We start from the raw sequence: 27861 nt of genomic DNA on the forward strand, positions 1-27861 counted from the left end.
ACAATTCTTGAATATATTTTAGAGAAGTGCTCGGTTGCCCCACTTATTTTCAATAGGCTGGATGGGCACCATTAGTATTGTACTTAATGGATTTTTAATGACTATTCTTGGGTAGTATTTGGCAGGCTGTAACCACAAAAATTGTATTGTACTGTTTATGCTTGTTTCTATCTACGCTATGGTCGCATTCTAACAAGGTCTTTTGAAGCTGACGCTCTGTATCTGAACTTTCGTCCCCTCATATGCTGCTACGATTGGCGTTTTTCACAACTGATTATTTATTATCCTAAGATGTTGATACTTGAGCATTTACACTTTATTTGTTTTCTCTGTGTTAAGCAGGGTCTGCTGCCAGTTATTGTATATATAGTATGGATTCTTAGAATTTTATAATAATCTGTATTTGTACTTTTGCCTCCCCATACACTGCTATGAATGCTGTTTGCACAACCGATCATTTACTATCCTGAGATACTTGAGCATTTGTACTTTACTCTTTTTCTTTGTTGCTGCTACTTATTGCATATATATTACGTTTTTTTTTAGAATTTTATAGCAATCTCTTTATAAACGTATTTTAGCAAATGCACAGTTGAAGTCGTCTAAAAACGTAAGTGCTTAATTTGACCTGTTTAGCCCCGAAATCTTTGCATTTGAACAAATCTTGAAATGATTTTTTGTTTATACTGTTCCACTTTGTGTAATTATCATGTACTGTCGAACTGCCCTTTATATGAAATTAGAATTTTCACCTTTTAAGTGATGGGTAAATTGATAAACTGGATATATGTTTTCATGTGGAACTCTTCGGAGTTCCAAATCATAATAAATAAAATAAATTGTGAATTGTGAACAATTAGCAAAATGTTTTATTTAAAAAAAAGTAATGTACAAAAACATAACCGAGTTTGGTGTTGGAGACTTCCAATGAATGTCTCATGCGACCCGAGGGTGGATGGCAATTTTCTCTGAAATAGGTTTATTTATTGTATTTGTTCTATGTACAATATGAATGTGAATACCTCTGTTACTGGATCAGTGCTTCATGAAAAACAAGGACTCGCCCCCTAAAAAAAGCAGAGCTCTGTAATGTGTGCTGAAAGATGGGGTGGTCATTCTTTATTACATAGTTTTCGAGTTTCAAATATTGTGTTTGAAAACAGAAGTGTTTTGAACTCGCTTTGATGACGGATTCAAAATGGTGGCATAAGAACCCAGGGGTTGAATGTGGAGGTCAAGTCCGGATGCAAGGGTGTGTCATGAAAACCACTGCTGACACATCCGTAACAGTAATCTCTTGAAGTGGTCCTGGGTTTTACAGTCTAGGCACACTGACATACCCACTCTGCTGCATATACATTTGATGAGCAGCCGAATCATGGTCCTCTTGATTCGTATTTCAAAATCAATCTACTGGTTCACAACCAATTTTTCGAGTGTAAGGATAAGTTGCCAACGGGAGAATTCCTGATAATTTTAAATAGTAAATTGGTTCTTACTTGTGAAATAATGTCTATTTTAATAACACAGCTTTGTGTGCCGTAGTCATTTAAATGATCAGGAAAATATTTGTTGGCCTGTGCAAGAAGATAAACAGGTCAGAGTGAGAGACGATTGTGTTTGTCTTCTCGTGGCCCATAACACAACATGAATACCAGAGACAGGCTGAGGGAGTAGAACAGAGAATGCTTAATCCTGCATAAACAGATGGTGGGTATACATTTGTTCCAACTCGTCTAGTTTTGACAGAGATTGATTTCTCTCTTCTAGAACAGAGGTAATGTGTTTAAAAAGTGTTTGTGTACTAGGACACTGACGCACACACACACCCAAGAATGTTTAGCCCTGGTCGCTAAGCATACTGGGAAGTAATTCCGGTTATTATATTTGCCAAACACATTTGTTCATCAACAAATTCATACTTGATGGAAACCCTCGCATGAGACTCTCAACCATATTCTTACTTTTCATGCACTGTATGGAACACTTGCGAAGAGTCTGATCATTGCACTTGCATCAGTGTCCACAAATGAAATATCCGCTGGCCGATTTATACTACTGTGCCAATTTCTGAGATGTGTGAGTGTATGTAGAAGCCAGAGGATATGGAGTCTTGCAAGAGAAGGAGAATGGCAATGGCAAATTAATGAATTTAGAGACGCCAGATGTCACAGTGGTACAAGAAAAACACTTTTGGAATGACACCCTTGAGACTCAAGGAATATTTCCAGTTTTTGATTGGACCCCAATCAAGTATTGGTGTAACATAGAGATTAATTTAGCACCAAATGGCATCGTTCCATGACCTTCAATGTTCCATGAAAAGGTACTTTAGGAATAATTTTATAGCAGCACACACAGAGGGCCTCATTTTTTTTTTTTAACAAACTTTATTGATGACTGTAGCAAATTTGAAATGTATCAGTCAGTCAACAGTGACAGTCTTTTACTTTTATATGAATAACATTACAGATATGACTAATAGTGGCAATGGGCAGCATTTCGTAAACGATGAAATCGAGGACAATGATCTCCAATGGCGTCGTTAACATTAAAGTAAGTGATCTGACAATATAAATCGACAATAAGAGACAACTACATTCCATGCAGCAAGCGAACTTCATGAAACAATCCCCTCCCTCCCTAGCCCGCCCACTCCCCACTCCGCAGAGGGCCTCATTACGATGTTGGGCAGAAAGTTTCAGCCCGACACTGTCTCGGATTCGGGAACCGACTGACTCGCGGTTGGCGGTTTCGCCTGACTGATTACAATGCAACCGAACACTGTTCAGTCGGAGTCCCATTGTTCAGCATGTATGACGTTACAACACATACATTTACAATGCATGCCTTTACAACGCAGTTTTTACATCGCAACATCCTTTACAACGCATTCTTTTACATCGCATGCCATTACATCGCATTTGTAGAAACCACCTTTACAACGCATTCCATTACATCACATTATACCATTACAACGCATACCATTACAACGCTTAGCATCACATTGCATTTAAGGTAAGTGTTGGATAGTGTAGGGGTAATAATTACTATTCTAACTCTAGTGAGTGCAACAGTAGGGTAAGTGTTGGATAGTGTAGGGATAAAAAATTACTATTCTTACTCCAGTGAGTGCAACGGTAGGGTAAGTGTTGGATAGTGTAGGGGTAAAAATTACTATTCTAACTCCAGTGAGTGCAACAGAAGGGTAAGTGTCGGATAGTTAAACCAAAAGGACAGGTGTACCACACAATAGTAAAGCCAATCAAATGGGACAATTATACAGTCCAACTCCAATCAATAGACGGATAAAAGTTCCTTGATTTTATCTCTTTATTCCGTGTTCATATAACATTGAACATTGCAATACGACACAGCCGACGCCTTTCGTTCTGAGAGCGGACTTCTTCAGGGCTGTTAAATATACATAGACATACATGTATAAATATACTTACAACAATTAAAAAACATCAGACAATAATTATCACAAAGGTTCATACAGAGGAAAAAGACAATTTTTTTGTGTCTTTTTTTAGTTTTTCTAAAAATAAATAAGAAGAGTCATCACTCAAATGTGATATATTAGATCTTAACGTTCTCAAACTTTGTTCTTTGATTATATAGCACCAATACACAGAAACCTACAAAAAGACAAACACTTCTCATAACTATTATATTTCCAATTTATCTAAAAACACATAGATTAGATATTTTATAAATTCCATAAGGTCCAATAGCGCTTTGAGGGCCACAAAAAGGAAATAAGCTCTTCAATGTAACATTTTATGTTTCCAATATATCCAATTGCGTTCGTAACAGAGAAAGAAATCGAGAAGAAAAAAGGGAAGGAAGGGGAAAATTGTAAGAGAGAGAGTGCCTAATACTCTATTTTTATATCTAAACCTTTCATACGGCAATTATATTTATATTTAGCAGATTCACAGTTCCTCCAGTTTATATCAAAACACAATGTGAGGCAAGTAGGTGAGAATTAAACCTACCAATATATAACAAGATCAGAGGTTGCTTCGTGATTGACAGAAGTTGTGAGAGAAAAGGTGTTCTCTACGACATTGTTCCATCTAAGGATATCTACAATATGAAGCAACTTTATATATTAGCAGTTGTGCAAGAGGTATCTTTATAATTCTCAATTAAGACACAAGAAATAAAGATTTAATCTGAGATTGCTCCCTTCGACATCCCATTGATCCTTCAAATGATAGAAACGGGACCATCACCTCCGAGTATTTGTATTATCTTTAAGTTCGCCCCCTCCAATTTTTCTACGTGAGGGAGACAGGCCATGTTATGGATAAAGTGGGAACTTCATTATATTAGGGTACAAGTACAGATGCATAGGTCTACTTATAGACTTTTAGGAAGAAGGTGCCCAGTTGATAGGTCCAATTCAACATACCTTCCCTAGATTAAATATGTACGGGATCTCGATGCGTTGTAATAGGTTTAAACGACCGATATGTAAATATATTTGATCGATTGTAGCCGGACCTGCAATGAGATAAAGAGCAAGTCAAGTTCCGATTAAGCGCAAACCGATCTCAGCTAAGTTGAGTGTAGTTCACGGTGTGTGCAAGCACATATAGATCACAATATGTTAAGAACCCCGGATGGTATGATGGCAAGGAATAACCAGGGAATAAACCCCACCGAACCCAAATTAATAACAGTCAGAGAACCCAATATTTGCCACCCTGGGGACACAGTCACCGTGATATGCTGGTCACGGTCGGTCAAAAGATATAACGACAAAATTTCCTAAGGTACGATATCCCCACTTATATTATGATCCCGTTTATATGGCGCCGAGCATCTACTCGGATTTAAAGCACCTATGTCGGGCAGAATCCGTACGCCCACAAGGGAATATACCCCACCGAATCCAAGTTAACGACAATCAATGATCCCAATATTTTACCACACTCCGTACGCCCACAGGGAAGTATACCCCACCAAATCCAAGTTAATAGCAGTCCATGATCCCAATATTTACCACACTGGGGACACGCTCACCGTAATATGCTGGTCACGATCGGCGAGAGGGTATAACCGCAAAGTTTCCTCCGGTACGATAACCCCATTTTTGTTAAGATCCCGTTTATATAACGCCGAGCATCTACTCGGATTTGAAACACCTGTGTCGGGCAGAATCAAGACGCCCATCTAAAATCACGTGATAAGCACTGGGCGCATGGCGGCCATCTTGTAATGTAGAAGTTTCGCCCAACATTAATCTTAAAGTAGGGGAATTCAGAATGGATAAATAAATGAGAGCTCTCGATTAAACATGGAAAATAGGTATTTGCTCATGTTTTTAGAGTGACCAGACATATGCACAATTTATTTCTTAGTTCGAGTATTTCCCATCGACTCAGAACCTCGATTAAGTCTCACCCATGGTAAAATAAGGGCCAAACCAAAAATAACCATCTGCATCATATAAACGTACTAGAAATATGTATTAATATATAGCTCGAGACAACATAATTATTATAAATTGTGCCTCATATATAATCAAGACATACTAATATCTAGATTATGCGGTGGCCATCTTGGCTTGGTCTCGATGTTAAACCTCAGTATGTGTCTCCCAGCTTTCAAAAGGGCTTGAGCAAGAAAGTTGTGATGTTGCACAATCTAAAGTCCGCCGTACTTACCGTGTATGTGCTGCGTAATTATAGCGCACAACATACTACCAGTCCTTTCAATGATAGTATACAATGTTTTCAAGCCTCATACTGAGAAAACATGAATGTACATCCCTTATCCATAGCAGGAGTATATGGGAATATTAATCGATATGACCATTAATTCCCCATCCTCCATCCTTAGGCAAATGTATGCCAGGAAGAGGTAAATACAGGCCCTAACCCATGTTGTTATCTTAAATAGCTATATCTTGAATCTCAGCTTGAGGGTAAAGGCATAGAAGAGAGTCAAATGAAAAAAGATCATGCAGGACAGACAATGTACAAATAGTCATCAGTACAAATGCAAGGATTAGGGAACTGATTATATTAGAACAGAATCAGCAGATGGTATCAGAATCAATATCTTACAGAAAATAGTGCATTTCATTATCACTGTTATGTCCCAGTTCCACACTCCGTAATCTACATATCCAGCCTGCTTCCTTCTTTCTTAAGGCTAGTTCCCTGTTTCCACCCCTAGGGTGGGCTGGGACATGGTCTATCCCCATGAACCAGAAGTTCTCCTTGCTTGTATGATTTTCCTGCATTTGAAAGGTAAGAGGATATCTCAAATCGCCATTTCGGCACGCTCGTACATGTTCCTGAATTCTTATTTAAAGGGGTCTTTTAGTGCTGCCCACATAGATTTTATTACATGGGCAACCTAATATATATACTATGTACTTGGAGTTGCAATTTATTAGATGTTCTATTGTGTATTTGCGTTTGGTATTAAAGCAAAATTCTTTGGTCTTATTCCTACCTATTCTACAAACATTGCACTCTCTACATGTATAGAACCCTGTCGCAGTCGGGGCAAGCCAAGTTTGTTTTTTTAGGGTTGTGACATAACTAGGACATAACATGTCTCATAAATTTTGTCCTCTTCTGTATGTCACTTTAGGTTTCTTATCCAATATGTTTTTTAGACTTGGTATCTCCATCAATAGGTGCGAATGCTTTCTGAGGACATTGTATACCCTACTGCTACGTTCATTGAACTGTGTATTGAACGAGACTGGAGCTTTTTTGGACATCGCATTCTGTTTCACAGCTAAAGTAGTTGTTCTGGATATCTTCTTTACTTTTCTCTGTGCATTACTTAAGATGTTTTTAGGATATCCTCTCTCCAGAAAGAGCCTTTCCGTCTCCCTAAGGTTAGATGCGAAATCCTCCTCCGTGCTATAATTCCACCACATGCGAATCATTTCTCCATAAGGGATATTCGTAATTACATGCTGTGGATGTGAGCTCTGGAAATGTAAAGTACTATTGCAGGCTGTGGTCTTCCTATGGGTATGGCTATGGATATGATTGTCCTGTATAAAAAAGGTCACATCCAGAAACTCAATTTTTTCCGAGCTATAGTTGATGGTAAACCTGACATTAAACGGATTATCGGTAAGATAGGCATAATACAACATAAGCTCTGGGGCAGGTCCATCCCATAGTATAATAACATCATCAATGTACCTGCCCCAGAAAATTACATGTTCCATCCAAGCTGCCGCATGTGTACCCCAGGCATGCCCCCGCTCAAACCAGCCCATAAAGAGCCCAGCGTAAGCGGGAGCAAACCTGAAGCCCATGGCAGTGCTCTGGATTTGATGGTACCAGTTGGAATCATGAAGAAAATTGTTTTTTGATAGGATGATGTCTGTCATCTCCAATAGTATCTCATTATGAAGGAGATGATCCGCAGCTCTTTGTCCCAAGAAGAATTGTAAGGCCTTCACCCTAAACTCCTTTTTGATGCAGGTGTACAGGCTTGTTACGTCCAAGGTAACAAACATTAGAGCATGTGAAACCCTCAAATTTCCCTAGGATGTCCTTCGTATCTTTTATGTACGCTGGTAGATTTTGCACCAGAGGTTGAATATACCGGTCTGCATATTGGAGTTGGACTGTATAATTGTCCCATTTGAGTGGCTTTGCTATTGTGTGGTGGACCTGCTCTTTTGGTTTATCTGATTAAGTTCCTGCGGGAACGAGCATTGTGACAGTGGGTGCTGATCGGTGTGCACACACACCCGTAAAATAAAAAAACATAAAAGGGATATGAATTTGGGAGTGATAGGTGCTGCTAGTAAGAAGGTTCCACTGTTAGTTTCAGAAGTATTTTTAAGTGTTGGATAGTGTAAGGGTACTATGCGTTGTAATGGTATGCGTTGTAATGACTTGCGATGTAATGCCTGCGTTGTAGTGATATGCGTTGTAATGACATGCGTTGTAGTGACATGCGATGTAATGGCTGCGTTGTAATGACATGCGATGTAAAGGATGTTGCGATGTAATGACTGCGTTGTAAAGGTAGAGCGATGTAATGACTGCGTTGTAAAGGTTGTTTCCCCATTGCTCCCTATGGGAGCCTGTGTTCCGACCGACAAAACAGGCTCCTATGGGAAATGGTGTGTGTGTGTGTATAACCCTGCACCCTGTGGCAGGCACCCCACTGTGCCAGCCACTCAGTGCAGGGTTTCACAGGGGGTCCCTTAGGTATCCCCTCGGCCTTAGGATGAAGGGGGCTCTGCTAAGGGCCCCCAAAGTCACTTTTTGTCAGAGAGGCCAACTCGGAAAGGCTGTTGGAAATAGACATCATAATCGGTCAGTCGGAAACGCTGTCCATAGAGCTGAACGATGCGGTTCCCACACGACACGTGGTTTACAATCTGACTGTGAATATCACAATTGGTTGGACGGAATTTGTAAACCGACCGAGTCAGTCGGAAGAGTTCCGACGCAGTCTTGGAAATTCCGACTGTCGGGCGGAGAGTTTCCGCCCGACATTGTAATGAGGCCCTAAAACGTGAGTCATGGTCAGGGTGCAAAAAGCAAAAATGGAGAGTCTGTCACTTTTACAGCAATTGTGTAATAGCTGGTAGGCGCCGGTGGTCTATCACATATCCTGTAATCTACTGTGGTAGTGTCTCAATGATGGCACACATGTCCTCTGGACCGTGAGAATGAAGCACACCATCACAGCTGGTCACACGCCTCATGCATTTGTTGACTGCTTAATATGTGTATTTAAACTTTACTTTGGAAAAAGCTTGGCACTCTTAATAACACATTGCTCTCTGCTCTTCTTGATCATTGTCTAAGAGGATGATATTTGGGTGCAGGTTTGGATGTCCAACTTGGATGTGCTCATAGAGAGATTATCATATAGATATGGAGTGAACCATGGATTTGTTTTCAACCGGTTTGTTTCATTCCCTCACATTTGGGATCCTGTGTCCTTTGAATAATTAACTAACTCATTAGAACCAGTATACCCAGTATGTGGCAGATTTTTTGGAACAGTTGAAGGAGAGTATGATAATACTCCCTACGTTATATGGTGAACGCCCGAATGAAAGAAAGAATGAATGAATAAATGTGTTTGTGAAGTGCAGTAGTATCACCAATAGGCATCGTGGGGCCAAATCACAACTACTAATTGCAGTACACAAATCAGCAGAATAAGTGGGATTTCAGTGTCTTCTCTACATTTTCACAGTCAGGAATCGCGGGAAGGCATTCCAAAGAGAGGGCCTATTTAAAGTAAAGAAACTCCCCGTTCCCAGTCTGGAGCTTAATAACTGAGGAATTGTCAATAGAAACAAAAACTCAGAAGAAAGTGATCGCTCAGGGACATATCTGGATAGTATGATCTGTAGAAAGAAGTGTGCCACCAAATGAAATGCTTTGCGACAAAAACATAAGGCCTCAAACAGAATTTCCTTGGAGATGAGAAGCCAGCCTCCAAACTCTGTCAAATGTTCTACAGCTATCTAGAAGCCTCACAGCTGTATTTTGCACCTATTGTAATACTTGGATGGAGATATTAGGAAGACCAAGATAGCAGACGTTAGCATAGTCTAGCCTACATATGACCATAGCTTTGACCACAGCTGCTCTGAAGCGTTCAGAAATCAAGGGCAGGTTTTTCTTCAGGATCTGCATTTGATAGGAAGATATAACTGTATCCACCTCAGTGAAGATGCTTTGATCCGTATTGATCAGGGCTTTTGACCTGCTCCACATAGATTGGTACAACCCACTATACGAGATGGCCAAAGAGCAGGGGACCAATAAGAAATGTGTCTCAACAGCAATGCTTCTGTTTTCAAAAGCTTACATTTTAGGAAGTTACTGTTCATCCAGCGTAAAACTGCTGAGACACTCTTTCGTAATGTCTTGAGTTGTCAAGCAGAATTGGCCAACCTTAAAATAAGCTGGGCATCATCTGCATAGGAGGTTGCTCTAAAGCCAAAGGCACTGATTATGTTGTCAATCACAATGGAGAGAATGTTGCACCCTCAGATACTCAACATTAAACAGAGAGAGTTTCTCAGTGAAAATGAGGAAGTGCTAAGGGTTGTGTTCTACATGTTAAAAAATGAGGAAAACCATTCTTCAAAGCTTCCCTTCAATCCCATCTCTTATGATAGCATAACTCACTGTATCAAATGCAGCAGATAGGTCTAGCATGATGAGGGAGCCCTGTAGCCAATCCCAGTTGCATATCATTCAACCCCGTAACGAAAGCAGCCTCAGTACCTAGCCCAGGTCTAAAACCCATCTACCTTATATCTAGTAACTGATGGTCTTCCCGGAGCCTGGCCAGCGTCTTACCACTTTTTGTGACAGAAGATAGAATATATATTGCTCTATAGCTAGTTGATATGAATGAATGCATATTGGGTTTTTTGAGCAAGGACTTAACAACAGCCACTTTCTAGCAATAGGGTACTAAGCTAGATGTGAAAGGGAAATTGAGGAGGACCATAAGCAGACAAATTACAGCAGGGGCTAAAGATTGCGGAGTGCAACTCAGTAAATATCATCTGGGGAAGTTGCTTTTAAAAGGGGTAAGTAATGAAAGCACCTCTTCTTCGAAAATCCGGGGAAGGTTGGAGAGTTAGTTCCTGTTGAGTTCAAAGTACAGAGATAACAGGTCTTGCAGGATACTCTTGTGACTTTCCTTAATTCTTTTGGGGAAAAACAAGGCAAGATTATCGTACAATGATTAGGAAAGGGGGGTAATAATTTTAGTGGTTTCTGGGTTAGAAAGTTTAGATATAATTTACAATATGGCTTTTGAAGATTTCGCCACGTGGATAATGGAAGCCCCCACCCCGCAAATGTTTTTTTTAGTAGTGGCATCGTTTTGTGTACTGTATTAACTGTTGGTGGAAGGCGTGGTGATAATCCTTCATGTGTGAATGACACCAAAGCTGCTTAGCCCACTTCACCTTCAACTTATCTATCTTTAGGTCAGCATAAGTTTTTTGTTTTTTAAGAAATCGTATTTATAAGTCAATCAAACGTGTGAAAGACAGACTTTAGAATTTTGGTAGCCGTCCTCTGGTTAAACGCCAAAGTCTACACTCCCCAACTACTACTAAACAGGTCACAAGCCTGGTTGGCAACAAGCTTGCTTCATGGTTAGATGAGATAGGTGGATGTCAGTTTGAAGCAGCCTGACCAGTACAAAGATCATCAAACATTATTCATCGTGGTCTCTCCAGATAAGAGGAAGAATGTACAAGGCAGCACACATGGAAAAAGCAAAAAGGAGGAGAACTAAAACATTTCTCCCCATTTCGCCAAGTTAAGACCAGGTTTTCCCTGGTCTAAATGTTGGCGCTGCCTTCTATTTACGCTGCCCTTGTAAATAGGGGGCAGCGTCAAAATCAATGGGTGTTGCGGTGCAACGCCCACCACAACACCCACAGCCCACCCCTTTCACGCTAAAAATAGCATAAAAGGGGATCTTATTTACAAGGCAGCACTAAGCCACATTAAGTGGCTTAATGCTACCTTGTAAATAAGGCAAAGCCCCTATCGCCAAAGGAACGTCACAAAAATGGACCTTCCCTTGGCAATAGGCGCTTGTACATATGCCCCCCAGTTTTGAACCACAAAGGCAACTCTGCCCAAAATAAAAGTGTAGTCAACAACTATGTAACGTGCCCAGGACACAGAATGAAGAGGGCTGTAGAGTTCCTTCCCTACAGACCCTAGACTTGCCACCTGAATGTGTACCCTATGTTGTCACTCTGATAGGAGTTCCCCAGTATCTGCAGACAAAGTAGAATCTTGGGGAGAAATTAAAATTAAATTGGTACAATGGATAGGGTCAAGGGTTAGACGGAAACAGGTGAACACACTGTACCATAATATAATCATTGTCGATGGGTGGGTTGGGTGGTCAGAGCAGCGAAGGTTATTGAGGGTGACTGCATGCTAGTGAATTTCCACAATCCAGAACTTGCTTAGAAGTAGGGGTGGGCGGAATTTGCGGAATTAACCTTCGCAAATTATCGCGAGAATGTTTAAAATTATCGCAAACAAGCAGAAATATCGCGAAGATGCGGAAGTTTTTTTCCGGCATGTTCGCGAGATTTTCTGCATGGTTGCGGGTCGCCAACTTACCCATGTGGTTGCTTGCGGGCGCGGCCATCTTGTTTTGAGTTGTTCTCGCGGTGCATGATCGCGAGAAGAAAGACGTGATCGCGCGACGCATGACGTCACTGCGGGCGCGAACTGTCGCGAGACAGCGCAAATGGCTAAAAACAATACAACATCTCATGGAGAACGCGACCGGATCAAGAAAACTTGTCGGCGAACGCAGGGATTCAGGTAAGGCGATCGCGCGCGCGCGAGAATGTATCATTTTACAGCGCGAGCAAGAAACAAATTATCGCCAAGCTGCGGAAACCGGAATTTTTGACATTTTCGCGCTCTCCGCGGAACGCAAAAATGTCAAATTATCGCAATTTCCGCGAACGGAACGAAATTTTTGCCCAGGCCTACTTAGAAGGTATTGCACGCATGTACGTCCACGAAATTTCATCTAATAACATTTCTGTAGTACCACTTGGTTTCTTTTACATACCCCATGGAACAGTGGTAGCTGCCCAGAACTCTTGGACCCTGGTTAATAACAAAAAGGGACATGGGGTAAGTTGTTTTAAATGATGGCTCACTGCATGCCAGGAGGATGGAGAATAAGTATGAGAGTCTTTCTGAATTCGATTGTCAAGACTGACTTGGGTAGCTTAGTTCCTAGGGATGACCAGAATATCTGTAAATATCTAGCTGCCACGTTCTTGGGTGAACCACTCCTAGACACCAAGAAGTACTCTAAGCCAGACAACCCACAAGAGGGTGACTATACTGTAGGAAGCATTGATGGTAACCACAATTGTAACACCCAGAGGATGGGCTCATTACGCCGAATGTAGCAGGGCTCAGGATTAAGATTGATTTACCCGATTAGCATATGTTGATTTCTGGTGTCCATCTCATCTGCCTTCAGGAAACTTGGGAGACAGTGGTTAATCCCATAGATGGTTATATGGCATTTCATACTCCAGCCCAACCATCATCAGCGGCAAGGGCAAAGGGGGAGTATAGTGACTTATATTTTAAAATCACTTGCCTGGAAAATACTGAAATTTATTAATAAATCACTTTTCTTTCACTTTTTGGTTTGCAAGGTGGTTGATACATGGGACTTACTCCCAGGTAGCTTCTACAATAATTGTTTTGACAATCAGAGAATCCAGTTAGTTGCAGCTGTGGATTTGCGATTCAGTCTGTATTATCCTTGCATCACAATCCCCTGAGTATTCTTTGGGTAGGAGATTTTAATGTGCAATACTGCCCTTTCCTCGTTAAGTCAATCTGCAGGATTGTAGATACACACTGGGAAGCCCTTGCTCATTTTAAACATGATGGTTATGGTATAGCCCTGAATAATCTAATGATGAAGCTTAGCCTTAGCATGCTTAATACACAGAGAGATGAGGATGAGGGCTTAGTGCTCCCGTTTGTTAGAAACAATTATCTCTCCACCACTGATTATATATTATGGCATCCGAATGGTTGTACACTGTCATGAGGGATTTTGAGTACAATTTATCTGGATCTAGTGACCACACACTCCTGAAGGCTAGGATATGCTTACGAAGGAAGCCGAATTCCCAGAAAAAAGGCTTCAAACCAACTTTGGCCACCAAAAATGGCTATTCGATTAAATGGGAAAAAGCTGATCATGCTTTCCTTCCTGCTATCTGGCAGAGGTTAATGTATGCTTAGACTCTGAGGTAGAAGCCACGAATATTATTATAACTTTTTTGGTTATAGCCTCACATGTAAAACAGGCTCTAAGCCATAGCATTCAGGCACCCAGGGAACAATGTAGGGCCTGGTTTGATGCCAACTGCACCAAAGCTGGAACCCATTAGCACAAAATCATTCAGCAGAGGCCTAAAGATGTGGCACTAATAAGACAGGCTCTGGTACAGGCAAGTGCCCTTAAAGACAGTGGGTGTTTTTGTAGAGTGATCAACAACGAATACTTCAGGGATTCTAACAATCACTCAACAGATATACATATAGCAGAAGAGGTATGGATAGACTACTTCTCTGCTATATATCCATATCAGACCAACCCTGGCGTACAGTCTGGCCTTCAGATTACCCCCTGGGTACTATGTCTCCCTGGGGTTAATAATTAACTGATAAATCCACCGTCATTTCATCTGAGTGTGGTGAAAAGGGCTTTGGCCGAAAGCAGTAAAGGGAAGGCGCCAGGGCCAGATGGGATGCCTTTCCATTTGTTCTGTGATCAGCAAGAGCTATGGGCCCCCTACTCACCAATGTTTTCGACGCAATTGGGTTGACTGCCCCCCTAGTTCATGGAAAACGTCTATTATTATCCCAATCTATAAAAAAGGTGATAAAGCCCTAATGCAAAACTATCAGCCCATCTCACTTTTGGATGCAATTGCAGAGGTTATGGGGCATATTTTATTGCATAGGTTGGAGGACTGGGCAATTGCCAATAATATATTGGTAGCTACACTATGAGGGTTTAAAAAGGGGTTGGGCATCGTCCATCAATGTTTGAACCTGAGTATAATAATTGGAAAGTACACAGTGGCTAAAAAAGGTACGATCTCTTTATCATTAATGGACCTATCAGCAGGATTTGAATGCATTTCACACTCAGAATTGTGGTTAATTAAGGAGGAGTTAAGGGTGGAGGTTGATACCATTACCTTCATCGGCGAATTGTATAGTGACGCTAATGCTCGTGCACGTATTGGTGGAGATGGTGAATGTATGGGCAGCTTTAGCATCAAGAGGGGGGTCAGGACGGTGTGTTTTAGCCTCCTTCCTGTTTTCCATGTACATTAACTGGGTGGGGATAGCCCTAAAGACACGGGTGAGAGATATGGCTTATAATGGATTGTGCCCCCTCCCTGTTTTCCTCTACGCAGATGACAAGGTGTTGATTGCTAGAACAGGGAGAGGGCTGCAAGGCCTTATCGATGACTATATCTCCTTTATGTAGGGGCTGGACCTGAGAGTCAATGGCGCCAAGACAAATGTCATGAGCTGTGGGGTAAGACCTAGGAAAAGATCATCTTTTTACGCTGAAGGGACGAAACTGAGTGAAGCTCCTTCCTTCTCCTACCTGGGGGTCCTGTTTGACAGTAACTACTCCTGATTACCCAGGGTTTCAATAGGTGTGCTCATATGGTGAAGTTAATTAATGGAGTGTGAAGCCAGTTAGGGCACTCTTATCTGTTTATGAGAGCAAATGGGTTTGCAGTGACATCTTATGGCGCAGGGGCATGGGGCATGACTAATATACAGAGCATTCAAAGGGTGTAAAAAATGCATTTATGAAAAAACTTTTAGCAGTCCCCCCAAGTTGCTCTAATTTTATTTGTCTTTCTGAACTAGAGTATTCATATATCACAGATACGAACAAGATGGCCCCTCTTTTTTTCTGGGATTCCATACGGTCACAGGAGGAAACGACTTTCAACAAGCTGATACTTAGGGATACATTGACCTTAGTTCAGGCCCTAGAGATTCCATGGTTGGGATACATAAAAACATGTTATGAAGAGATTGGCTACCTGGATCTCTTTAATAAACCTGATTCCTGTAGAATGTTTGTGAAGGGCAAGCTAAAATCTCTTGTCCAGATAAAAGGCACAGAGGAAAGGATGGGACATTGAGAGATTAAAGACATCCTGTGCTGCTTATAACGCAACATCTTTCCAGGAGGTCTTGCACTCCAATATGAGCCTGGTTCAGAATGTCCAGTACCGTTTGTTCTGACCAGATTTAGGGTCAATCTGTTGCCTTTGGTGGTGGGTTATCCCGCAAATTTGCATTCCCTCTCAGGTCTTTCCCTGTGCCCCTGCAGCGGCGTCACTATGGGGGTGCGGGGGGTGCGGACCGCACCGGGTGACACCCCTCACACAGGGTGACACCAAAGGGCCGTTGTTTGCCGTGCAGAGCAACGCAACGCAACCCAACGTAACTTTCAGGAGGAGGAGGAGGTGCCTGTGCGCAGTGCGCACTGTCTCCTCCTCCGCCGTCTGCGCGCCTTTCTAGGCAGTGGCGTCGTCGCTAGAGTAGAGACTCTAGGCCCGGGTGCAGGCGGCTGATGACTAAGTTATTTTCGCGTCCTGTCTCGGTGCAGGGTACATGGTCGTTTCCATTCGGCAGCCTCACAGAGGTTACCTGGACGTGAGGCCAACAGCTGGCGCAGGACACCAGCTTCCAGGTGAGTAATAATGGTGCAGCAGCCTCAAAGTAACACAGAGGTCGGTGCATTTTTCCGTATGCATTTTTCATAAATGAAGTCTGATCTGCTGTATGTATGTATGTGCTTATTTTTTATTTTTTAAACTTTACAAATCCTGTTATGGATCGTTTTGCACTGGAGTGTCAGTCTAAAATTTACCAAGGGGATATTTGCAGCCTTTAAATAAACAATGAAGTTACCTACATTTCCAACACATTTGTTTTTTTAATAAAGGTATGTTACGTACGTTCCGATTAAGTACTCGAGTATGGATCGGTAGCGTGTCATGTAGCATACACAAGGAAGGAAATGGCCTACCTGGATGCTGTTTCAATTACCAATTTGAGCAATATTCATGGTTTGGTAGGCCCCCCTGGCCCCTGGTCGCCAGTGCCACTGCACCAATGGGAAACTAATCCCCTGGCCTGGATTCAAGCCCAGGTTCCAAAGTCAACAGCTTTGCCACTAGACGCATGATGGCAGACACCTCTTTATGGTATGAAAGAGTCTTGCCCAGTTCATAATTTAAATTGAGCCGCATCCAGGTGTTTATAGCTGGCAACAATTGGGTTGTAGTTGAAGGCAGTGTGAGTTTTTCTCAGTAGGACAGTATGGTGTTCAGTGGGGGAGAGGATGTGGCACTATGGCCAGAGCTGCTGAATTTGGAACTGGGGAACCAGGTTCAGCCTTAATAACCAGTCCGCCTGACCACTCTCCTAAGAGAGCACTATCTCATGCTAGACCATAGAAGGCTTCGCAAGACATTAGAAGCCCCGGTGTTGTAGCACCAGCAGGTGGACCCTAGCATGACAAGTGTAGGTTAACTTTCAAGGCTTGTCCACCACTATTCATACTGAAGTTCACCTCCAGTCTTGGAGGCAGGCCTATGAAGCAGCACACCCTAGAACAACAGTGACCCTGTCACTGAGATCACAGGACCCTTGAGAAGGGCCAGCTCTAGGGCGGTGCAACCGGTGTGTCCGCACCAGGTGCTGACTTTAGGTGGAGGCATCATTTTTGCAAGTATGTTATGGTTTTAAAAGCGCTTGCTGCCTCCTTCCTAGCCTCCAGCAATTTTCAGTAACAATAAAAATGTCATGATGACTCTGGTGATTAATGTTCTTCGTAGAGAGAGATCGGAATTTTGTCTAATGGAAGATTTGAATCATGGAAAGGTAGCTCAGAGGGTTAATGTACCTGCTGCAAAGAACATGTACCATGCAGATCACAAAGTGCACATAATGTAAATAGGCCAGTGGGCTACTGCTTTTGTCAGAGAGATCCTTTTGTTACTTTCAGTTTATAAGTTAAAATCATAACATAGAACAGTGAGCTATTAACTGTCATCTACTCCGCAGCAACACAAGTCAAATTTTTATTAACTTTTGATACGTTTGAGCTACAAACAATTTATTAGTTTAAATGGTCAGATCATGCTGCAGGTCTTGCATTATGAGGCAAATATGGCAGAGCCATTATTATTTAGAAAACATTTGCAAACTAGGATTTTTAGCCATTCATGTTTGAACTGCTGTTGTGGAAAAGAGAGAAGTGCTGATGACAGAAACTCCATGGCTCGGAGACAAATGGCTTGTGCTTTTTATTGTATTTGGGGACATTCTGTGATTAGAAGTATATCCCACTTTATGAATACATTTTACTGTCAATAACTCATTATAACCTTAAATAATCATGTGTATTCATTGGTTGATAAAACTGGGCAGTGAAACCAAACAAATACAAAAAATTGGGATGTTTGCGCATTCTGGCCACACCTCTGGCTCCGCCCACTGATCCAATCCATGGGTTATTCCCGCCCTCTGATTCTCCGCCCACAGTTCCCCCTACTTTTTTTCCCCACTTTGACCACTGATATATTGTGTTGCGGATAGTGGGAACACCATACCAGTACAAAGTACCATACCTGTGATATTATAAATTCCAATAAACTGTTGACTAGCAGGTAGCCCACTGTACAACCTGATTAATATCACACTGTTGTTAACAGGCACAGGGGTCTCTGTCTGCAGAGGCACGACTGGGCGCTCACTGTCTACACAGATTTGGGTGGTAGAAGAATAAATTGGTTATATTTAAATTCATGTTTCATGCTCGACATTTCATTTTTTTAGTGTTCTCTGTAGGAATGTCTGATTTATGACTGGGTATCCTGGTGCTCTATAAAGTAATCATTTACTATGCGTTAAAAGTTAATACAATCTAATAAGTAATGAAAAATGTGCTGAAAAATGCCTTGTTTTGGCCTTTCTGTCTCCCAAATTTTCTTGGGGGGGGAGAACTTTAACCCCCCAAACTCCCCCTAGTAGTGGTTGCTCACTGCCCTTGCTCACTACACACCATGTGGGGGCTGGTCTCACTTTTACTTTGTTCTCTCTGATTCACTACTTGTGTCTATTTTTGGTGCTCTCTGAAAGAATGTCTATGGGTACATATGACTGGGTGGGTAACCTGATGTTCTTTAACCTCTTCAGTGCCCCGCCCTTTCCCCGCCCTGTGCTGGCCGTTGAATTAGCGGGCGGGGTTCATGACGAGATAGTCTCGTCATGGGCACAGCGCAACCGTGCTCCATGACGAGACTATCTCGTCATGGGCACTGAAGGGGTTAAGGTCATCATCTACTATTTACTGTGCTTTGAAAGTTGATACAATTTGAATATGTAATGAAAAATGTGCTGTAAAATTCACTATCATGTGACCTGGCAACCATCTGTAATTTGAAATGTGAAGACGACACAAGGGGTGAATCTGTGGCGCTATCATTTTTCAGACCATTTACTTCTGTCACTCCCATCAGAGTACAGAAAGGGGGGCGGGGGGCTATATTTGGCTGCCCTTTATTGGGCATTTATGTGCTATTGAACTGAGACCTTTATTTCGAATAGCTTGTAGGAGCACCTCCCCCCGATGTCCAAGCCTGGGTGGGAGGCTCAACTACGGTGTCATTGTCACATGACTCCACCATGGTGGAGAGCTGCCTGGCAGAAACGCATCCATCAGTTAAATCTGGTTAAACCGCCAGGCACGCCCTGAAATGAGGGGGAAGCCAGACTCGGAGCGGAGGAGGTCCATGCGGTAAGTCGTGAGGGGGTGACACCATGAGTTACCCGCACCGGGTGACACCAACCCTAGTGACGCCACTGTGCCCCTGTGATGGTGTTTCCCCCCAAACGAACCTGCACATTGTATTTTTCTGTCCTTTCTGTGATTTGCCTAAAAGGAAACGTGTCCTCTCCCTTTTTTAAATATTTAATGTAAGACAGTGTAGATCAGCTTTATTATTCCTGCAACAATTGAATAATCCGTCTCTCTGCTGTGCCAAGCCTCCTATTTATGGCAGATTTGAGAAATTAGGATAAGTGTGAGGCTGGACCCCTCTAAATGAAATGTTATATGAATGTTTTTAAGGTTTTTATTCTACATGTTTTCTTAATGTGACGGTTTATTCTTTTATGTGACTTTATGTTTTGATGTGCTTTTATGTTACTGAAGAGTAAAGTAACAAGTAAAGTTTTTCTACTGACTGACTACAACGTATTCTCAAAATAGTGAAAAATGTTGATTGTAATGCTGTCGATACAAGTGAATAAATTTGAGTGTTCTTCGTTTGTGAACTAGTATTGCGACTTGTGTACGCCCCTCTTCCCTTCTCTGCTCTGCTCTGCTCTCACAGTGCCCGCTATCCCTGGCATGTTTGTACCTGTTGGGTTTCCTTTGTGCTAATGGCTTGTAACCAAGAGCTCACTTTACAGGACAGGATGACTGGTTAGCCCGGCCCTCTGTGTTTGTAGAGAAGCATGGCGACTCATTCATTCCACAATCACGCTGTGCAGTCATTATTTAGAAGGTAGTCGTCCAAGAAAGACGTGGTTGTGTGTATTACAGCTACATTATATTTCTTTTAAAAGGCCAGTTATCAAAAACCGCTTTCTTGGCATGGAATGAGGTAATGAGTATTGCAATGAGGAAGTAAGCTCCTGCAAATTAAAAAAAAACATTTTTTTCCCTCTTATATTTTAGACTTTCGCACACAGCATCTTCGAGGCAGCCGTTGATCAGTGGAGTCAAATCAGCTGAGGAGGATGAGGTCAAACAGAGTTTTCCCATACTCTCAGGTAATTTATTCGTTTTTTTGTGTGTCTATTTTATACCGCACCAAACACAGCCTCCTATCGGTGATTCATATCACCTTCTTCCACACATCGACTACATTGCATTAAGGTGTCCGATGGTTGAGGCAGATTGAGTATAAGTCGGGATAGTGGTGGAAGTTGGGGGAATGCATCATGAGGGGTATTTGAGTGGAGATGGCAGTTACGGATGGTGATGCTGGAGGGCTTGAAGTGGGGAGGTTGGCCATTGAATCAAAGCTCTAAGAGCCGGGCCTGGGAGCTCAATGCCCACATCTCACGGGTTCAGGTTTTTTCATTTGAAAAGTTCCGTTTTTAGGGGCTTCCTGGAGAGCAGATGTGTAGGCAGTCCTATCAAGAACTGCTGAAGCTTGTTGAAAATGCAGGGGTCAGGATCACCATGGGGCCTCAGCCCCATTAGTTCTTGTTTAAACATTGACCAGTGGATCGTCTACACATCGTCCGAGTACAGGTTACCAGTAGAGTGTGACGCACAGCCAGATTCGAGAGGTTGATGGAGGTGTCTCCAACCAGCCGTCCACGAGCTACCAGTAGCTCACAGACACCTTCAGAATAACTCACAGCTTTGAGTTCCTTGTTTTAGTAAGCACAAGGCCACACATTCCTTTTAAAGTTAAACTAATGCTGTGTTTATTTTATTATCATTAGGCTGCAGATAGCAGGGCCTGATAATGAGCAGTGCTCAGTAAGATTTATGACCTGGGCTGGGTCACAGAGGTAAAGAAGTACTGAGGTATTTAACTGTTAAATAGAAATCCTTGTAAAATCAATGTAGAGTGTGAGAACAAAATTATGTTTCTGAATGCTTTTAAATAGGAGAAAATTAAAATGATTAAGTTAACTCTTCATTTTAATTTTCTCCCATTTCAAAGTATTGCAGGCCTCTTGCTTTTAGTGACCAGTAGACACTGCCATATTTGTAACTGACATATAGAGTCTTTTTTTAAAAGGGAGAAATTAAAGTGAAGAACAATGTTTGATATTATGAACATTTTTGCAAAACATGTTTCTCCACTTTAAATTTCTCCTATTTAAAAAAAAATGGTTGTATATTTGTGTTAACTATGTAACTGTGAGTGAGAAGTGTTACTCTACCGGGTAACGTCCCCCAATGGCACAGCCGGTCTGCAACTAGGAGGTTAATCCACTTCGATGTAATAAATGTGCAACAGTTCGAAATGGAAGTGAAGTTTTTTATTCCACAGTGATTTGGAATTTCCAATGGGTCCTTCCAAAGAAATATGGTTCAAACCCAATAGTCCATCAAACCCAATGCATTTCGGGTAGAACCCTTCATCAGGGGAAATTTATGTCTACAAAACAATTAAAAAGGGACTGAGCATGTAAAACTAGACTCATAGAGAGCACTAATATAACGATAATCACAAAAATTATCTAAATGCGAAATTAAGCTTGAGTACTCCAGTGAAGTGGTTGGAAAACCAAAAGTGTGCTTGAAAGCCTTATGCAAGCAGACCACCGATGAAGAAACGAAAAGTGCACCAAAGAAAACATGTGAGAATACAACTGAGTGAACACGATAAATCAATGGCTGAAACTGTGGGGCGTGGTAGTTTTTTTAACCGCCAAACGTCATTAGGCTTACAGCATGCTATTATCCGCTCGCGGTAACGGTATCTTTGTCTCTTTCACAGATACCAGAAACTTTGTAATTCACATGTACCATACGTGAGTATTTATTTACCTATTCACCCGGTTCTACACTTGTTACCGCGTCACCTTTGGTCACCTTTGATCACCCCTCTCGGCACGGTTTTTATTACCCACTTGCACCGCATGATGATCCGATCGATCAAATATCAGCATGACATGATCATTCCCGCATTTTTATTATATCTTCATTCACTCACCTTTATTCGTTGCACCAAACACCCTTAGTTAATCTTTTCACCTTGTTTACATCGCACAGTTCACTGAATTCAGGACGCACATCAGCATCCGTTGCACTTGCTGTCACTTATCATCATCGGTTGCACCAGCACTCCATGTGCATTGTTTACCTTTCCCGCCACGTTCACATTTCACCCAATGCTCTGGATACATTTGCAGCCTCTGCACCATAATATTAATATCTTGAGATCTCTACCATCATGTACTTTCGCATCAATTCATCCCATTTGTGTCTCTCGCTGATGCCTTGTTTCCTTTTTTTGTAGTACAGTAGCCCCTGATGAAGGGCTCACATGCCCGAAATGCATTGGGCACTTTGAATGAATGTACAATTCAAAGTTGATGGAAAGTTCAATATGAAACATCGCCTATTTCGAAAGTCTATGAAGAATATATAATAAAATTAACGTTATTGACTACACTGCAATTGAAGTAAATCCTTACCTATGTATTAATGATTGAATCTCACACTGAGTGCACGAGGAGGACACTCTCTTAACCCAAGATAGTGCAATCACATTAACCAGTAAAACACCATTCCATGATGGAAAAGTGAACAAGCATGCAGAGAATGCAGAAATATTGTGCAGGCGGAAGGTAATTGGATTCTTGCCGCAGTTCTGACATTTGCGAAATTATAACAGTGCAAGGCATCACGCATAACGTGATGCCCTGATACAAGCATGCAAAGAATTCCGAGATCCTAAACGGGCTTGATTCTTACTGCGGTTCTGACAGAAAGCTGGAATCCCGTGAGTGAGGGTCAGTGCACGAGAGTGACGCAAATACACGGGGTGGTAAAAATAGTAAAAGTCACCAGAAATGGAAATCGTCCTGACGGCAGGACGTTCAAAATCCCAAGAACTTTATACATCTACACAGTTGACAACGAACAAAGGAAGTGGAGGCTGAAGTGAAATAATGGTGAGGCAGAATGAAAGAGCTAAAAAGTATGGGATAGTATGAAACTGGAGGTGAATAATTGGGGGCCATCTTGGAACGGTCCCTCTACACGAGTGAAGGCTTCCAAATAAAAACAAATAATACAAACTGAATAAACCTGGGAAGAGGAATAATAAAGAGTTGGGAATAAACATCAACAAAGAGATAGAAAGAAGAAATGAAAAAAAGACAAAAAAGGTAAGAATGAGGTGATGTAGAAACTAGGTAGTGTTGGAAACATGGAGAATCCTACAGTGCATTACAAACTGAAAATTGAATTGTGGAGTGACAGATGTAAAAGCATGAAGGTCAAAGAGGTTCTCAAGAAAATAAAAGTGTATAGGAACAGATACAGAGCATGGAGGGCAAAGAAGTTCACAAAAAAGCAGCTATATTCTATCTGGTCATTTGGAAATTCCAAATCACTGTGAAATAAAAATCTTCACTTCCATGTCGAACTGTTGCGCATTTATTGTATAGAAGTGGATTAACCTCCTAGTTGGAGACCGGCTTTGCCATTGGGGGACGTTACCCGGCAGGGTAACGCTTCTCACTCATTGTACCACCACGCCGATTGATCAGACAGCGATACCCCGGTCGCACGCAAAACACAGACTCAATTGTTAAACCTCAAGACTCTACCAAGGGTGTGCATGTACCTTCCTTTGGTATCTTTTTCTTCTGATCTGGTACCTAGCCCCCCACTTAGCACATTACATAATTTCATATGATGACATTTCTAACCTCATGGAGAACTGTGCTGACACCTTCGCTTTCTTTGAGAGCAAAGTACAAAGAATTTATGCCGTAATCAATGAAACGGAGACAGATAGTTCAAGCACCGGCAGTGTCCAGAGCAACGTCAAACAACTCCTATATGTGACCAAGAGAGAGATTAACCAACGTCTACATGCCAGCACTTTGATAAAATACCATCGAGTACAACGTATTCCCAGAGGACTACGAATTCCTCTGAAACCTTCTCTCTGCAAAAACAACTCTAGATTTATTGAAAAATGGTACACCATTTTCAACAAGTGCTCCCTTGATTTGATCTTATTGATTGTCAAGGAATTATGCAAATTGCGTGAAGAACTAAACAGTGAGATTCACCATCTCAAACAAGAATTGTCCACTAAACTATCTGCTGAGGAATGCCAAAAAACTCTGGATGACATCAACTCTTAACTAGAGGAACAAGAAATCAAGGAACGGAAGATACGCAAGTTCAAAAGAGACCCTATCGATTACAAATTAGGGGAAGTGTATAATTGGGCAGAAATGTATGCAAGAAATTGCCAAAATTGACCATCCTATAAAACTTCCGAAACCAAAACATCTTCCACTAATGGCGAGTCACACACCAGCAATCGTTGCAGCGGCATATTGAGCATTTCACAAGGCCCATCAAGATCACCGGCTCTTCCAACAAGTAATCAAGAGACAACCACCACCTCTTCCCAGGTCCCTTTTTTAGGATCAGGCCAACCCGTTCCAGACAAACCAGATGAATCAAACATCGAAACAGAAATAAGAACAGACCCCACAGCACCCAAGATGGTAACACAGAGTCAAAGGACCTAATGACTCAAGAACTGGTCATTAATATCTCTTCTCAGTCTCTGAGTCCAGTGGAAATTAACACTCTGCAGAAAGGCACCTCACATGTTCTCACATACCATTCCAATCCACTCGAAACTGAAGTGAGCCTCTTTAAATTCATGCGCAATCTACAACTCAGACACTTCTTCAACAACATGATTGACAATCAACCCCATCAAGAAACAGGAACTTTGAAAGGATTAAAACACAAGAGCAGTTTTATGCCTCCTGTGAGTCACAAGATTCTCGATTCTTTTGAGACCTTAGTAAAACAGGACACAACAAAGCTGTTTAAAGGTAAAAGATCCAAATATACTAACCTCGCAATGAAAGAACGGGGCATTTTGGAGAGAATAGCCAACAATACTGCCATTAAGTGCTGCAAAGCAGACAAAGGGGGAGCCCTCATAATCATGGACTCAACCTATTACAACCAGAATATCCTGGAGCCTATCCACGATCCTCTGACCTACATGAAATTGGACAATAACCCAATAGACGTATTTAGAGCCATTTTTAAAAGGATCTTGGACACTGCGGCTTACAATGCGACCATTACCGAAGGTGACAAACAATTCTTACTGCTCGAAAATCCCGAGAGCCCCTTAATCCCTTAACACCTCCATTTAGACCCATTGTCTCCACCCTGGGAACCATCCATGAACCAGTCGAGAAATATCTTCATAAACACCTTCAACCCCAGGTCCAACAAATGTCCACCTACATCAAGGAGATGAACGACTTTCTGTTGAAGATCCGCTCTATCAGCACGGCTGATGTACAGAATTAACTGTTGTGTACCATTGACGTTAAATCATTATACACATCTATCCACCATGACCAGGGTATGGACGCGATTGAACACTTTTTAACTACAACCGAGTCAGACAAATATTTGAAAATCTGTCTGCTTGAATTGCTTCATTACACGCTATACCACAACTATTTCACGTGTGAGCAAGAATATTTCCTTCAACTGAACAAAACTTTTATGGGCAATTGAGCAGCACCCTGCTACGCCAATTTGTTCATGTACAAGTTCAAACATGACCACATCCTAACTGTGGACTCTAGATTGACAACCTTGCTATGTACGTTCGGTACATAAATGACATTGTCCTGCTTTGGAAAGCTTCCCAACACGATCTTGTGACCGCCATGCAACAGCTTAATGTTGTCAATAACTGCATTGGATTCACCCATAACATCAGCGATACCATTATCAACTTCCTAGATGTTTCCATTACCAAAACTCAGAATGAATTTGAAACCAATACCTTTTGAAAAGATACTGATCGCAACAATCTGTTGGATTATAACAGCTTTAATCAACACTCATTGAAGAAACATTTGCCCTATTCCCAGCTACTTCGCATGAAATGGATTAAGTCTAACCCTGTTAAACTATCCACCAACATTTCTGAAATGCTTCAAAGGCTTCAACGATTTAGCGACAGGGGATATCCTCCTGAAATACTTGATCAGGCTATCATCAGATCTAGCACTAAAACCCGCGAAGAACTCCTAACCCACACTCAACGTAGAAAAACAGGTCATATGGTCTTAGTGTCGACATTTTCCAAATAAAGCCGCAAATGAAGCAGATTATCCTCAAACATAGGCCCATGTTACAGTCAGAACCTGACTTCAGAGGACTCTTTTCAGAACCACCCCTATTCGCCTACTAACGAAGTATTAACATCAAAGAAATGGTTTCAAAATCATGATTGCCTAGAGAGACCCATACATATCAGAGTACCATCCCATGTTTGAACTGTAATGATTGCAACAATATTATCAAAGGTAATTCAACGACCCATCCATGCAAAGGAACTAAAATTAAACTGAAAGTCAATGCCACCTGTGAAACCAAAAACGTGGTTTAGCTGTTGAAATGCCCATGCGGGTCTGGATATGTGGGGAAAACAGAACATAAAATTAAAATCCGACTGAACGAACACAAAAGCAACATCAGAATTCTCGAATCGGAAATCCGCAGTAGCTACACACTTCATAGAATTAAAACATAACATTAACCAACTCAGATTCCTGGTACTTCAAGCGGTAGAAACGGTAAACAATCATAATATCGAAAAATAAATATCGACTGGACAGAATATCGAGTTTTAAATATAGAATGGACAGAATATGGAATTGCCAAAATATAGTGGTGAAGAATATCGAAAATCAGGTAAGAAATATCGATTTACATAATATAGAAGTAAGTAATATTGACAGTCATAATATAGTTGTTAAAAATATCGAATTTTTTTATAGTGTTTTAAGTGTTAGTATATGTGTTAAAAGTATGTATTAATTTTGGAATGTATGTTTGAATATTTTTAAAGTAACAAATTTGATGTTATTTAATTTTTGTGTAATTTAATTCCGTAGCGGGTTGTGGGTTTATAGGGGATTAGGGTGGGAAGTAATTTAATTATAGTACATTAAATAATAATTTTTAGGAATTATTAATTAATTTTAATTTAATTTTGTGTTTTACTTCTGTAGCGGGTTGTGGGTTTATAGGGGAATAGAGTGGGAAGTAATTTAATTGTTATTAAGTAATTATTGATTGGTATTGAAAATTAATTGGTTGTTGATTAATTATTAATTGGTAAATAATTTGTATTAATTGGTAATTAATTTGTATGAATTGTTTAATTGATAATTATGTTAATTGTATTAATTTATTATTTGTAGCGGGTTGTAGTTTTATAGGGGAATATGGTGGGAAGTAATTTAATTGTAAATAATTAATGATTGAAATAATGTTTGTATATTGATAATTAATTTATTATTAATTAATTATTAATAGGTATTATTTGTATTTATTAATTTTTGGTATTGAAAATTAATTGGTTGTTAATTAATTATTAATAGGTCATTAATTAAAAAAATTATTGGTATTTATAATTAATTAATT

At 41.1% G+C, this 27861-nt stretch overlaps 1 protein-coding gene across 1 annotated transcript in view; it reads left to right on the plus strand.

Moving 5' to 3' along the window:
- The window catches only part of LOC146865519 (low-density lipoprotein receptor class A domain-containing protein 1-like), a 457847-nt gene that overhangs the window by 154183 nt on the left and 275803 nt on the right, over window positions 1–27861 (plus strand). Inside the window, exon 2 of the mRNA XM_085632335.1 lies at window positions 20350–20444. Coding sequence (XP_085488461.1) covers window positions 20412–20444 — 33 coding nt within the window. The 5' untranslated portion in view covers window positions 20350–20411. The remainder of the gene's footprint in view (window positions 1–20349; window positions 20445–27861) is intronic.

Source organism: Triturus cristatus, chromosome 2_1 (genome assembly GCF_964204655.1).
Source record: "Triturus cristatus chromosome 2_1, aTriCri1.1, whole genome shotgun sequence".
NCBI lineage: Eukaryota > Metazoa > Chordata > Amphibia > Caudata > Salamandridae > Triturus > Triturus cristatus.